The 14943-nt window shown below is 37.4% G+C and overlaps 1 protein-coding gene across 1 annotated transcript in view; it reads left to right on the top strand.

The window, feature by feature from the left end:
- The window catches only part of tll1 (tolloid-like 1), a 76020-nt gene that overhangs the window by 58903 nt on the left and 2174 nt on the right, over window positions 1-14943 (top strand). The window contains exons 17-20 of the mRNA XM_051703069.1: window positions 1844-1969; window positions 9987-10114; window positions 12417-12630; window positions 14595-14845. Coding sequence (XP_051559029.1) covers window positions 1844-1969; window positions 9987-10114; window positions 12417-12630; window positions 14595-14845 — 719 coding nt within the window. The remainder of the gene's footprint in view (window positions 1-1843; window positions 1970-9986; window positions 10115-12416; window positions 12631-14594; window positions 14846-14943) is intronic.

Consider the following 14943-nt stretch of genomic DNA (forward strand, 5'->3'; position numbering starts at 1 on the left):
GTACCACCCCCATTGAGAACCCCTGATTTAAGGGATAGTTCACCCAAAAATGAAAGTTCTCTCATCATTTACTCACCCTCATGCCATCCCAGATGTGTATGACTTTCTTTCCTCTGCTGAACACACATGAAGATTTTTAGAAGAATATCTCAGCTCTGTAGGTCCATACATTGCAAGTTAATGGTGATCAGGCCTTTGAAGCTCCAAAAAGGATATAAATTCAGCATAAAAGTAATCCATACAACCCCAGTGGTTTAATCAATGTCTTCTAAAGCAATCCAGTTGGTTTTGGGTGAGAACAGACCAAAATATTACTCCTTTTTAACTGTACATCTTGCCCTTGCAGTCTTAAGGCACAATCATGATTTCAAGCTGGATTGCACTTCCTAGTGCTTGACGCATGCACAGAGCTCTAGATGGCGCTGTAGGAAGTGTAATCGAGCTTGAAATCAAGATCGCCAAGGAGACTGCTGTCACAAGATGTACAGTGAAAAAGAAGTTACATTTTGATTTGTTCTCACCCAAAACCAACTGGATCACTTCAGAAGACATTGATTAAACCACTGGAGTCTGATGGATAACTTTTATGCTGACTTTATATCCATTTTGGAGCTTTATCACCATTCACTTGCATTATATGGACCTACAGAGCTGAGATATTCTTCTAAAAATCTTTTTTTGTGTTCTGTAGAAGAAAGTCGTGTACATCTGGGATGGCAGAAGGGTGAGTAAACGAGAGAATGTTCATTTTTGGGTGAACTATCCTTTTAATTTCTGGCAAGAGCTTAAAAAAATTATATATTTTTTAAAGAAACTGCACTGTGCACTGGATTGTGTGCGCACTAAAACAGCAAGAAATCACTTAAGACATTATAAAGTCTTAAAAAAATTACACATCAATCCATTTTTTATTTTTAAAAAGTATTTATTATGACTTGGGTCTTTTTAGGTCTCTCTTCATCTGTCATGCATTGTGTTTGTATGATAAACAGCCTGGATTTCTGGTGGTTTTGTGCAGTGGTAGAAGTGTGATAGTTAAACCTTTAAGTTCCATGGAAATAATAGCTTTCATTAGGCTTCCGGATCATGACCACGCTGCAGGGGCGTACAGATCTCCAATGGGAAAACAAAAGATGAGGAATTATAGACTGTTTCTCAACAAGCAAGCATTAAGACACATTTGGTTTACACTTGTCAGTATGTGGCTCAAACAGACTAAATACTGTATGCTATAATTTTCTCTTTAATGCTCCGCACTTTTCCAACAGCTTAAGTTTCTCTCCTATCTTTTTCTGTTTTTAAGACATTAACTCTGCTTAAAATCTGCTTAAATTAATAAATTCTGCTCAAGATTTGCCTCCATCTCTTCTGGTTAATGAAGTGATTTATGCATTTACCCTGCATTTCTCTCTGTGATTGCTCTTTATAGAAAAAATCCATAGAACAAAAGCAGACTTTAGGGGCCTCATTTATGAAGACGTGCAGAGAATTATTCTAAATGTGAACTTACGATATCTATCCAAATGTTCCTACAAACGCTTTATTAGTGGCTAAATATTTTAAAACCATGTTAATGTGAGCAAGCATGGACTCCACCTACAGATGCCTACAGTTTCCTACAGTTCCTATACCTACAGTTTTGCCAAGGTTCACTTGTCAAACGTATAAGAACATTTTCACATCAGTTTCTGTCTTTTGAAATCTCAATTTGTTTTTCACTTTTAACTTCATCAAATCCATGGAATTTCAAATCAAATCTGATCATATGTGCGTGTTATAATTGACGCCCCAGATAATAATGAATGAACTGATGGCTCATCCCTCCCTTCTTTGTCTCTTACAGATAAAGATGAATGTTCAAAGGATAATGGTGGATGCCAGCATGAGTGTATCAACACTATTGGCAGCTATGTGTGCCAGTGCCGCAATGGGTTTATACTGCACGAGAACAAACATGACTGCAAGGAAGGTATGTACAGGCACTCTCAAACAGTAAGAATAATAGTGGCTAGCAGAGGGTAGGTGAGGGCAGTCATCTGGCAGTGGAGCATCTAGCATGTGTAAGCATGTACTCTGTTGATTTATGCTACATTCTGCTGAGTTTGAGTGAAAAGCCATAAATCCAAAGAAAAAAGATGCAACTTTGTTCTCAGCATTTAAGATGCAGAGTAATATCATTTTCGGGCTGGTCTTCTGCCAGCTTTTTTTTTTTTTTTTTTTTTTTGTCTCTATTTTGTCTTTTTGAACCATCAATAATCCATAACAGAATGAGTTAATATTTATATATGCTTAAAGGGATCATATCATGAGGAATCAATTCAGTCTGATAGTTTTAGTCTGAGCGTAATGGTTTGTGAGGCACATTTCAGAGTAGATTGTTTTGTAAACCTGTCAAATTGTAATGCAGGCTTTGCAAAGAGTCTGTTATAGAAGGATGGGGCAGTTAAATACTACATTGGAGCCAACAGCAAACTTGCAGCTTGCAGCAAACGTTGTCACTCATTTCACAAGCAAAGAGGGCATTTACACAATAGCAAAAATTATCTGTTAAATCTAAGGGTCAGAGAGAGTTGGGGACAGTGGTCATAAAAATTTAATTGTGACCCATAAAAATTTACTAACATTATAAGTGGACCTTAGGGAGAAAGTATACAGTAAATAATAAAAACTCTATGATATGGTCTCTTTAAGATATAACAAAGAATGTTTGAAATGATAATGATATCAGCTACAACAAACAGGAAAACCACCACCATTCTGTAACCTACTTCTGCAATTAACTTACATAAACCTTTGCAATCTGGAAATTATCTGCTCATACATTCATAATGCAGTTATATATATATATATATATATATAATATTTTACTTGACTTTGTCAAATTCTAAATGCAGCATAAATTATAAAAAAGTATGTTCTCTTATGGACTACAATTTTTAAAAACAGACAATAAGCATGCAGATTTTATTCAAGAGCTTAATGTATTCTGAATGTGTGTGTGTGTGTGTTTTAATTATTTCAGGATCTTACTTCATTATGATAATAATATTGCCCTATAATGATAGTTGGATTTGCATTATAACTACAAGGTTTCGAGGTAACAGAAGTTGAGCGTTAAAGAAAGCTTCTTCTCAGCACTGTAGCTGAACTGTACTTAAAGTAGCATCAGTTTAAAACAGTTGTCCTCCGGATCTCCACACATGTTGAAGCACTTAGATGGTCTGTTATAGTCAAACAATGTCTCCCACTAAACTGCGGCTTTCATTCAAGCAATGTCAACCTCCAGTGCAGCTCTGCCCTGCAGGCCTTTTAACATTTTTGTGGGCTTTGGAACGTTTAAAGCAGTGTATGTGTGTGTGTTTTGTGTGTGTTGCTCTGTGAAGGAAAAACAGCTAGACATGAGGAAAGGAGAATAGAGATATTACCCTTTAAGCTCCAGAGTCAGGGTCAAGCAGTTAAACCAGCAGCATCCTGGAATGGACACACACACACACACACACACACACACACTGTCTCTACAAGGCTAGCTCGCTGACTCTGATTTTAAACATCTGGAGTTTCACAAAGCTTCAAAGTCTTAATGCTGCTTCTGTTTTCATTTTTCTTTGTGCATGTGTGTGCACTTAAGGATGTGTATCTCTTAAAAGTCTATCAGTAATAGCACTAAACTGGCTTTACTAGTTGCTTACACAATTATTACTTGCATACTTAAACAAGATCAGATAGTGACCACACTGTAAAAGGTAAAAAAAAAAAAAGGAAAAAAAAAGTGTAGTTGGCTACCTTATCTGACCCTTTAGAATGACTTTAATTGGTAACCTAATACAGTCATAATAAAAAGTAGTTTTGACCAGAATAAAACCATGTCATGTAGATACTAGGGATGTGCCTGAAACCAAATACCTTATTTGGAAAGGCATGAATAATGACTTCAAAACGAATAACAAATTCATCCGAATGTTAGAAAAAAATATTTGGAAGACTGATCATCCAACCAGCACAGGCATAAAGCGATATTTTAAATAAACATATAGAAAATTATAAAGCAATAATGAGTCTGTGAAGCCAATATTACTACAGTGTAAACCTTATGAATGAAAATGCGCATGGTGATTTCAAGTTCAGATTGGATGGGCGCATTCTCGACTCCATTTACAGTCTCCATTAATTGTGCGCATCTTTGAAATCTAAGCTTGTAAATAGTAATAACTATATCATACACATTTTCCACTTCTTGAAATGTCTGTTTGAAATGTCTGATCACGTTAACAACAAATGTTTCACACAATTCACACGTAAGGGTTTATAATCCAACCTGAGTGCGATGTTTAATTCCCAACCAAAAAGTGATGATTTTATAGTGGAGCTCGACTGTAAATTGACCACATTTATATCCACATTAAGGTAATTATCTGGTTAATCCTTTATTCTAAAAATGTTTAAATGCTCTATAGAGGTTTAATTTCTTAGAGTGTAAATCTATTCAGAATATTCCTGCACACGGATTAAAAAAAAAAAAAACATGCACATTTTTTTGATTTTCATTTATAGAAATATATAGAGGCTCGATTTTGCTATTTATTCCAATGCATTTCAGTAATTCTGAACATGTAATTTAACTAATTAATTATGTCCTCCACAAAAATATGTGAACACAAAATAAGCCTCGATCATAAAACTGTCTAATAGAGATTTACGGTGCTTTCAGTTTGTAGGCTATATTAATTTATTCTCATTTATTTTAATATTTGTGTTTGTATTTAATATTTGCTGCAAAATATGTGCTTGACATTTTACAATTGCTTGACACCGCTTGCCTCCAGAATAACATTGTTAATTGCACACCACACAAACATAAACGAAAATGTTGTTCAGCAGATATTAATGTCTGAAATACCAGGAGAAACCACAGTTAACAACATATTCCACAGTTTATTCAGCCTACATATTCAGCTTCATCTGGTGAGAAAAAAATCTATAATATATCAATAATATAATTAAATAATAATAATAATAATAATAATAATAATATTTAAATAGACCCATCCAAGGCATATTCTGTATACAGAAGCTATAGCCTAAATGTAAGAAAGTTACATTTTAAAATTAGTTTTGGCACACTTCTGGTTTAAACCACGCCCACATCCAGTTCTATCCGAATACAGATACCGTTACAGATAATTTTGTCATAGTAACAGATACAGATAATGGCTTTGCTGCACACCCATAATAGATACCACATAAATACAATTTTTTAAGTTACCTAACAAAACATTTTCTACAGTGCATAGACTGAGAATGAATGGAGAATAGAGAATAAAGCAATATAACAGAATCAAGAGCCGTGTAGTGTCTTTGGTCTTTAACTCGGGCTAATGGAGCAGGGGCCTGGGTAGCTCAGCGAGTAAAGACGCTGACTACCACACCTGGAGTTGCAAGTTCGAATCCAGGGCATGCTGAGTGACTCCAACCAGGTCTCCTAAGCAACCAAATTGGCCCAGTTGCTAGGGAGGGTAGAGTCACATGGGGTAACCTCCTCGTGGTCGCTAAAATGTGGTTCGCTCTCGGTGGGGCACGTGGTGAGTTGTGCGTGGATGCCGCAGAGAATAGCGTGAAGCCTCCACGTGCAACAAGCCACGTGATAAGATGTGCGGATTGACGGTCTCAGACGTGGAGGCAACTGAGTTTCGTCCTCTGCCAGCCGGATTGAGTCACTACGCCACCACGAGGACTTAGAGCACATTGGGAATTGGGCATTCCAAATTGGGGAGAAAAAGGGGGGAGAGAGAAAAAAAAAGAGCTGATGGAGCAGTCAAGAGCAGTGATTGGCTGCTTTCTCTAATGTTGTTGTTGTGAAAATTAATGATGTAGTGAAGTTTATTCTTAGGCAGCTGTAGAAGAGAGAGAGAGAGAGAGACAGAGCCACAGCCTATGGGCTGATATAACACACTTACAAGATACAGAGTATGACCTAGAAACATAGACACAAACAATTCCTTTTAAGTCACCTTATTATATACACTTTCAAACCTGCAGTATGTGAGGCAGCATTTGTGTGTTTGAACACCAGAGGCAGACCATTAAAATACCTTTGTTTACTAATGCACACTGGCCTGATTTTGAGAGGGAAGAGTAGAGGCTTAACCAGACTTAGTGCTCCTGTGACTGTGAGTGTGTGTGTGCCGTGTTATACATGTAATAGATGATATGTGGAGACAGACAGACAGGGAAAGACATTGCTATGGGATTGTTCACAGTCTGCACTAAATAGTTGACTTGTTTGCAAGTGTTAACTAGTCGTGGATCACATGACCTCAGTTGCACTTGTTATATATAGGACTTTGGGAGGAAAATTCCTCTGTCCACAAACTGTATCATTAGCCTTTATATAGTAACCTATAATGGCCAAATATATTTGCAATGTGAATTATGCGAAAGTGAAAAATAAAGTCAGCCTAGAGCGCTTTACATTCAAAATGTGTTAGAAGTGAACCACGCTGACGATGCAGACATTGAAGTTGGTCACCTCTTCATTTGGAGTTTTCAAAACCACCCTGAAACTAATCACGTGTTGCCTATAGGATGACAGAAACTATAAGTGAGTTGGACAAATCACCATTCATGCATCGTTCTTGACAATACAAGCTGCGTAAAAACTGCTATAAGAGATATGCATGTTTTTATTTCTTTCACAAATTATCTCAGCTGCACACACTTTCCACTCACACATTCTCACTCAACAGTGTTAAAGAAATAGTTTACCCAAAAATGAAAATTCTGTCATCATTTACTCACCCTCATGTTGTTCCAAACCCATTTGACTTTCTTTCTTCCATCGAACAGAAAAGGAGATTGTTTGTTAGTATCAATATTTATTTATTTTTGAGTAAACTAACCATTTAAACTTGCCAGAAAAAGCAAAGAGAGCTGTTGCTGCACGGCTTGCGTTGATTTAACACAATTACATAAAAAAATGTACTCAGCGACTATTTGAGCAGTCATGCAACCCTGAGTCTGTAGTAGTGGATCCATTCATATTACACTCACTAAAATAAGAGCACACACTCTGTAATGCACACACACTCTGCAGGTTTTGCTGAAAACATTTATCTTGCCTGATTCTCCAGGATCACAGCAGGTTTACTGACAAAATGGCTCTAGCTGTAATCAATTGTACACACACACACACACACACACACACTACTGTTTGCTTTGCTATAAAATGAAAACTTTGAAAATTGTCCTGTAAGGATAGGTGAGGATTTGTCAAAGAAAGCTAGACTCTTGTAGGGGAGATCTACTCAAGCTTCTTTGTAAGGGGAGTCTCATGTAAAGGTACGAGGCCAGGTAAACATACTAAAGGTTAGGCATTCTGTAATAGTCTTTTGGTAAAGCGTGCACACCTCACAACACCTCGCAACCAGGACAAAGTTAACAATTCTCTTCATTGGGCCAAATGCATATGTGTCTTAACTGTGTTTTGACTTGCAACCAGTGCTGCCAAAGGATTACAGGTTTTGACACTGATATGACAAATGTAGGTTAAATTTAAGTAGCTTTGCAAGCCTGATTATTTACCTCTTACCTGAGCTCACTCACATGCTGTTACTGTGCTGCATCACTAGCGGCTTTTCCACCATCGGGCCAGTGAAAGCCAGGGCTATCAACTGGACAGCCGGGGGCCAATAGCCTCGGATCTCGAGCTGCGAGACCAAAATCGATCTGCATTCCCACCATCGGGCCAATAGCTCTGCAGCATTGCCCTAAAACCCGCAAATAGGTATAGCTGCAGGCGAGACCTCCAAATGTGGACGGCATCTCCAAAAGAGGGCAGGTTTACTCCAGAAGGGTGCTGCAATTAAAATGTAGCATACATACTGTAATTCACATTCCCTTTTATGGCTGTTTTTCAGAAAAATTAAAAATCTAGGTATCTTCCAACAATTTTATTTTTGACTGCCAACGTTTAAACTACACCACTTGTCTATGATAAACACTACATGTATCTGATTAAAAAAAAATTGCACGGACACATGATTACAAAGAAAAAGGTATTTTCAATATACAGATCACCATTTCAAATCGTAATCTATTAAACAATTACAATAAAATCAGTTTATGTGTAGGGTCTAAATTGCCCTTAATGGCGTCAGAGCGAGTTATTGTTGCGTATAAAACATTATGTTCAAAACAATGCAAAGAATTACAAAAATGCTAAAAAAGCACAAAAAAAAAAAAAAAGGAAAAAGTCTGTCACTTGGCATGTCACGTCCTACACATTAAAGGTATAGAGCAGGGGTGGGCAAAGTTTTTTTGTACAGGGGCCACGGGCAACAGGTTTTTTGGTACAGGGGCCACATTGGGCTTCAAGTAATACAAGGGGGGCCACATTGTATTCCTTTTGAGATACAGTGTTACGCATTGATTTATTTCTTCTATCTTTTAAGCCCAGAAATAGTTGTGTACTCATTCTAATGCATGAATCACAATTTTCTGAAGTGTATTTGTGACTGGTGGGAATATTCTGCCTGAAGTATTGCTCTACAAAGGTTGATACTTTTCTATCAGGCATTAGAAAAAAACGATAATGGCTGAGCATATAAATTATTATTTTTAACTTCCCTGGAAATGTATTATTCAAATTAACACACTCTCATCATCAGGGGTTGGTATTCTAAAAAAAACAAAACAAAAAACAATTTTATAAAAAAATATTATTATTAAAAATGTTACTGTTTTATTATATTGCATTAATACTTGTAAAGCTACTAAAGTTGTTCAGCCAATAGCAGTGAGGGGTTTTCTTGCTATTGTTGTTTGATTAATAGCCTTTTATTGACTCACTAGACAGTGCTCTATTCGTACATGTACAGTATATGTACAGTTTAAGTCTGACATTTTGATACAAATCCGCTTTTTATACAACTGTTTATGTTCACTTTAGACAGAACTGACTGTGTTTACATTAATACCTATGAAGGATTATGAAGTCCATTATGACCGTTTAAGGCGCGTACCTGCATTAGCATGAGCGCTCTCAGAACACACGTGCATGTAAAATGCACATACATAAGCCGCTTGTCAGCCATACAGCAGGTGGCTACAGAAGCGAGGAAATAAAAAGTCAGTCTTTTAGATTTTATTGAGACCAACCAGTGGTTGTCTCGCTATCGTGATCGATGTAATGAGCACCCCTGGTCTAGATGACCTAGCAGTAGCCCTAGAACATAAGCTAAATATAGAAAATTACTCAAAAGTTTATAATCGACATCGAGGATTGCCTTCCCCTCCCCCCCCCAATAAATATTGAGATTGTTTTATCGCTCAGCCCTATTGCTGACATTGCAGAAATCTATCACAGCATCCCAATAATCTGTGATAGATAGCTAATTTACAGGTTATGTTATAGATACAGAGAATCGAGTAAGCAGAAATATAAAATTTACCTCAATATGTTACTTCAAATTAGAGGTAGAATTAATGCTGATGTCTCGACTGGCTTGAGCAAGCTAAATTCACATGACACGATCAAGCAATTGGCCTTCTTTATTGCGAAAAGCCCTTTCAGGTGTGGCCATGGATGTCCAGGTGTTGAACTGCTGCTTGAGGTATCCTCCACATCCATGACGATTTATAGCAGTTGGCGCCTGCTGCTGTTCAAGTTTTCTATGCGTGTTTTGATTTGACGTGAGTCACGAGACTCTCTGTAGCCAATCATGTTGATGGATAAAAATAAAATCATGACAGGGAAGTAGCGAACACAGACGGAGGGAAAATAGCGCAGTAAAAGTAGTTACAGCACTGTACAATGCACTCAAGTAAAAGTAAAAGTACACCATTTTCAAACTTTTTAAAGTACAATTGCTGTGAAAAACTACTTACAGTAACGAGAGTAATTGTAATTTGTTACTTTACACCCCTGACTGTTTATAATGATCTTTAATGTGTCTTTTCCTTTTTTCCCCTCTCTCATTCCTGTTCTCTAGCTGAGTGTGAGCACAAGATCCACAGCACAAGTGGAACCATCAGCAGTCCGAATTGGCCTGACAAGTACCCCAGTAGGAAAGAGTGCACCTGGGACATCACTGCCACCCCTGGCCACCGTGTCAAAATCGTGAGTCTTTTATTACTATGTGCTGCTTCTGAATTATATGTTTGTATCTGTTAAACAGCTTTAATGTTAAAAGTATAAATCTCCCATTTACCCTCTCACATATCAAGCTCACAGAACTTTGGCTGCAGTCACTATCCCAAACAGAGAGACAGAAGTGTGTGTCGAAGACACAAGACCAACACACATACACATGTTATCCTGTTGTGTTCCTCTCACCTTCATAGGCAAATAATCACATTCCCTCATATTTGTTCTTACTCACACATGCTTACATAAACATGCACACACATATAATCTCCTCTCAATCTAACACGTGCCCATATAAATACTCACACATGCAGAAGAGCTCTTTGCCACATAGGCTGCTATGCAACACGCACACACAAATACACAGACAAGATAAAAGAAAAGTAAACCAATAGACCATATAAATTACACTCATAAGACCTGCTGTTTCCTCTATATCTAAATCCTCAGCTATGACCTCTCTGTCTCCCAGTGCTATGAACCCTCTGTTTGGTGATTCTCAATGGTTTGGTGATTCTATCTGCCTTGAGATCTCAGGCATGGAGTGCAAGTGAAGTCACAAAAAGGAGATTTTTATGGTTTGTTTTGATGAGGAAGAAGTGTTTTTGCGAGTGTATTGTTTCAGGGTGCATTAGAGTTATCCTCACATCACAGCATAAACAATTTATCATCTCAGTCTTCCTTTCATTGCTCTCTCAGTGTGTATCTGTGAAACAGATGGCTTTTTAAAGTAATGGTAATGTTTCGTGGTAAAGGTACAATGACTGAAATGAAAAAACAGTATACTGAATGGTAATGGTTCAGGGCTTTGTGCATGGTCCAACACAACCCATTTTTAAAGTTTTGATAAATTAAGATCTGCTCAACCTAGTCTATAAAACAGCCTCTGCCAACCCAGCCTGTAAGGCCCTATAAAGCAAGTCAGTTCACTTTAAAGCCATCTTGGTAATGCTCTTAGGCAGCTATCTACTTGAGTAGTGAAAGACCAAAATCTCAAAGTGTTTGTCAAGATTACGTTTACATAATATATTGCAAATATTGCTTCTAGGCTTGGGATCGATGCCATTTTCACGTATCGATAATCCGAAGATTTTCCCAATAATTTTCTATATATATCAGGATTTTTTCAGATATAAATAGGGCTGCTAGTTGCACAATAGTCTTTGTCTTTTCAAACATGTTTCTCAACACAACTTTGGTAAAGTGTGAGTGGCAGGGTTTACTAAAGTGGGTCGTGCACCAGAAGCATCTGGCGGACAACATGGTGCGTTCCAAAATTAGAAACAAATGTTTTCTATGAAGGTACATATACACACACCGTGGGCTCGCTGTCTCTGGAGGCTGTTAAAAATTCTGCAGTGCCACAGAGCTCAAATCGCAGATTTTTCCATTAAATTCGACCCAAATCATTATCAAAGAACACAGATTATTTACTCTAGTCATTACTGGATAATATACTGTGTATAAGTATCTTTCATAGAGCCTACACAATGTATTTTTGTTAAAAGTATGTCTTTTTGTGATTTGACAGCTTGACTGAAAGACCTACTCAATGCTACATTCAATGAAATTGCATAATAAACATTGCCATTTCTAATCGTTCAGTTTGCACAGTTACACCAGTTTCATACACTAACCTGCAAACTGATCAGCATCACTTTGTTAATTTTTGAAGTACAAAAACCTTCTTAACTTTGGACTGCCATCAGCTCATAATGTTTGTGTGATATCTGCATCTTGTCCATGCCGTGACCGGATTCAGTAAATGTTATGTTGCCCCCTTGTGGTTTCCAAAAGCTATTACGTCAGACTACATCGATCCCTCAAAAATGTATCGATAAAATAATGTGCCAATCAATGATTGATATATTGATATTTTATGACATACCTTATTGCTTCTTTAGCTCAAATCATATTAAAAAACTGTAATGGCCAGACTTCAATTCCTGCGGCCACCATACTGAGCAATAACAATTTCTTCCATTCATTTTTCAACAAGTGGTCCATCTCCTCATTATACTGTCACTGACCCAGCCTACTCAAATTATGTCACTGACACAGAGAAGACAATCACAACCACTGTGAAAAACTTCCCAGACCACAGCCAAACAAGTTTATATGTTTGTTATATATGCCAGATGTCACAAAGAGAAAGCTTAAAGCAGTATTTTTATTTGTACTGTTGTATATCCAGAATTTATGTCAATGAATGCTGGGAAATTCTTTCCGCTTGTGTTCACTCTTTCTGTTTCCCTGTCTCTTTCTGTATTTGTAGTCTTTTAATGAGTTTGAGATTGAGCAGCACCAGGAATGTGCATACGATCACCTAGAAGCCTTTGATGGTGATTCGGACAAGGCACCCATCCTGAGCCGTCTGTGTGGCAGTAAGATTCCAGAACCGCTTATCTCCACGGGCAACAAGATGTACCTGCGCTTCATCTCTGATGCCTCAGTGCAGCGGAGAGGCTTTCAGGCCACTCATTCCACTGGTAACTACCAGGTCTTCTATTTTAATATCTAGGATGAGATGCGATTCTCTGTTCTCATAGCATGCTTACAGTATAACAGAACCCTCTAGTGGATCATTATTTCATTACATGTTAATTAGAGCCATAATTAAGGATTATTCTGTGTTCCATTTAAGTCGGATTTGGGATATTCCTACCATAAATGCATTCCATTGCCCGATGTGCTGTAGGTGACATTACTACAGGTGTTCACCTGTCGACAGAGATGTCACCTTGCAACCAAATTGCAGAGAATAAACAACTCTATGCAATGCTAGTGTTTGTTGTCCATGTCTACAATTATCAAAAGAGAGTATAATTTACCCTGTTTTACACACCTGTCTCTGCAAACGTTTGAAAAACAAGTTTTATTATCATGTAATGTTCGAACTTTGACTCATTGATGCACTTTATTTGGATACAACTGTGTAAATCTCCCTGGGTGCACTTATCCAAGTAGAAAGTTGAAAATCAGACTTTCTGCGTTAAATGGAGCACAGCATTAGACAAGCTTTACAGAACGTCCCAAAATAATGAATTGGCGGTTTCCTTGTAAAGCATGATCTTCTGCAATACCTATAAAATAAACTGAAATGATATTGGACATAAGAGACATTGCTAAGCATTTTCAACTGCTGTTTTTTTTTTTTTTTTTTTTTTTTTTTTAAAGAAATTTTAATTACACAGTAACCTGATAAAACCACTGCAGAGACAGCAAATCTGAATTGAGGCAAATGCTTATCACAATCAACTGAAAAGTGAAAAGCCCTATTTTATAGTGATTACAACTAATACAATTAGTGTAAGTGAACAGAACTGTTCCAAACGTTTCTACAACATACTGACTATGATACTGTAAACTCTTAAAGGAATAGTTCACCAAAACAAATTCTACTCACCCTTATACCATGCCAGATGTGTATAACTTTCTGTCTTCTGCTGAACACAAACAAATATTTTTAGAAGAATTTCTCAACTCTTTTGGTCCATACAATGCAAGTGAATGGGTACCAAAACTTTGAAGCTCCAAAACACATAAAGGCAGCATAAAAGTTATCCATACAACTCTAGTGGTTATATCCATGTCTTATGAAGCGATATGAGACATGTAGGTAAGAAACAGATCACTATTTTAGTCTTTTTTTACTATCAATCTCTACTTTCACATTCTTCTTCTGTTTTTGGAGATTCACATTCTTTGTTCATATCGCCACATACTGGGCAGGGAGGAGAATGTAAAGTAAAAATGTAATTAATATTGATTTGTTTATAACCCACACCTATCATATCTCTTCTAAAGATAAAGATTTAACCACTAAAGTCTTATGGATTACTTTTATGCTGGCTTTATGTGATTTTTGGAGATTCTAATTTCTGGCCACCATTCACTTGCATTGTAAGAACCAACAGAGCTGAGATATTTTAAAAAAAATTGTAATTTGTGTTCTGCAGAGGAAAGAAAGTCATACACACCTGGGATGGCATGACGATGAGTAAATGATGAGAGAATTTTCATTTTTGGGTGAACTATCCCTTTAAGATTTGGAAAAGTAAAAAAAAAAAATACAGTGTGTAGCCTCTCTGAGTTCATAGCTAATCAGCACACCAGCATCCACACATAAGCTGGTGAACAGCAATGCTGGTCTTTTCAGGAGGGTTTGCAACAACATTTTACCATATTGTACTGTAAAATTCATTTTGAAATATCCAAGCACAAACAACTTCCATTGACTTACATTGGAAAAGAGCTCAAGTTTGCCTGAAAATATAATGTATGGCAACAGTTAACAGCTAAAGATTGGTCTGTAACATTTGTAAGGTGGGGCTTAGTGAAGGGTCAAGTGTGTAGTGCAACTTTTATAATCTTATGACAGTTCATGGGTGAACAGCTTTTTCCTAACCAGTGATGACCAGTAACAACAGTGTGTGTGTGTATTTGTGTTTAGAGTGTGGCGGCAGGCTGAAAGCAGAAGCGCGGCAGAAGAACCTATATTCTCACGCTCAGTTTGGGGATAACAACTATCCTGGCCACACCGACTGTGAGTGGCTCATAACGGCAGAGTCAGGTTATGGCGTCGAGCTCACCTTCACTACCTTTGAGGTAGAGGAAGAAGCTGACTGTGGGTACGACTACATCGAACTTTACGATGGCTACGACACCGCAGCGCACAAACTCGGACGCTTTTGTGGATCTGGGGTAAGAGCAGTATGTGTGTGTTTATCTGTGTGTATTTACCAAAAGAGAAATATGAAATCATCCCTTTTTGTTTTTCTTAAATTACCTTTAGCTTCTTT

This window comes from Myxocyprinus asiaticus, chromosome 7 (assembly GCF_019703515.2).
Source record: "Myxocyprinus asiaticus isolate MX2 ecotype Aquarium Trade chromosome 7, UBuf_Myxa_2, whole genome shotgun sequence".
Lineage (NCBI taxonomy): Eukaryota > Metazoa > Chordata > Actinopteri > Cypriniformes > Catostomidae > Myxocyprinus > Myxocyprinus asiaticus.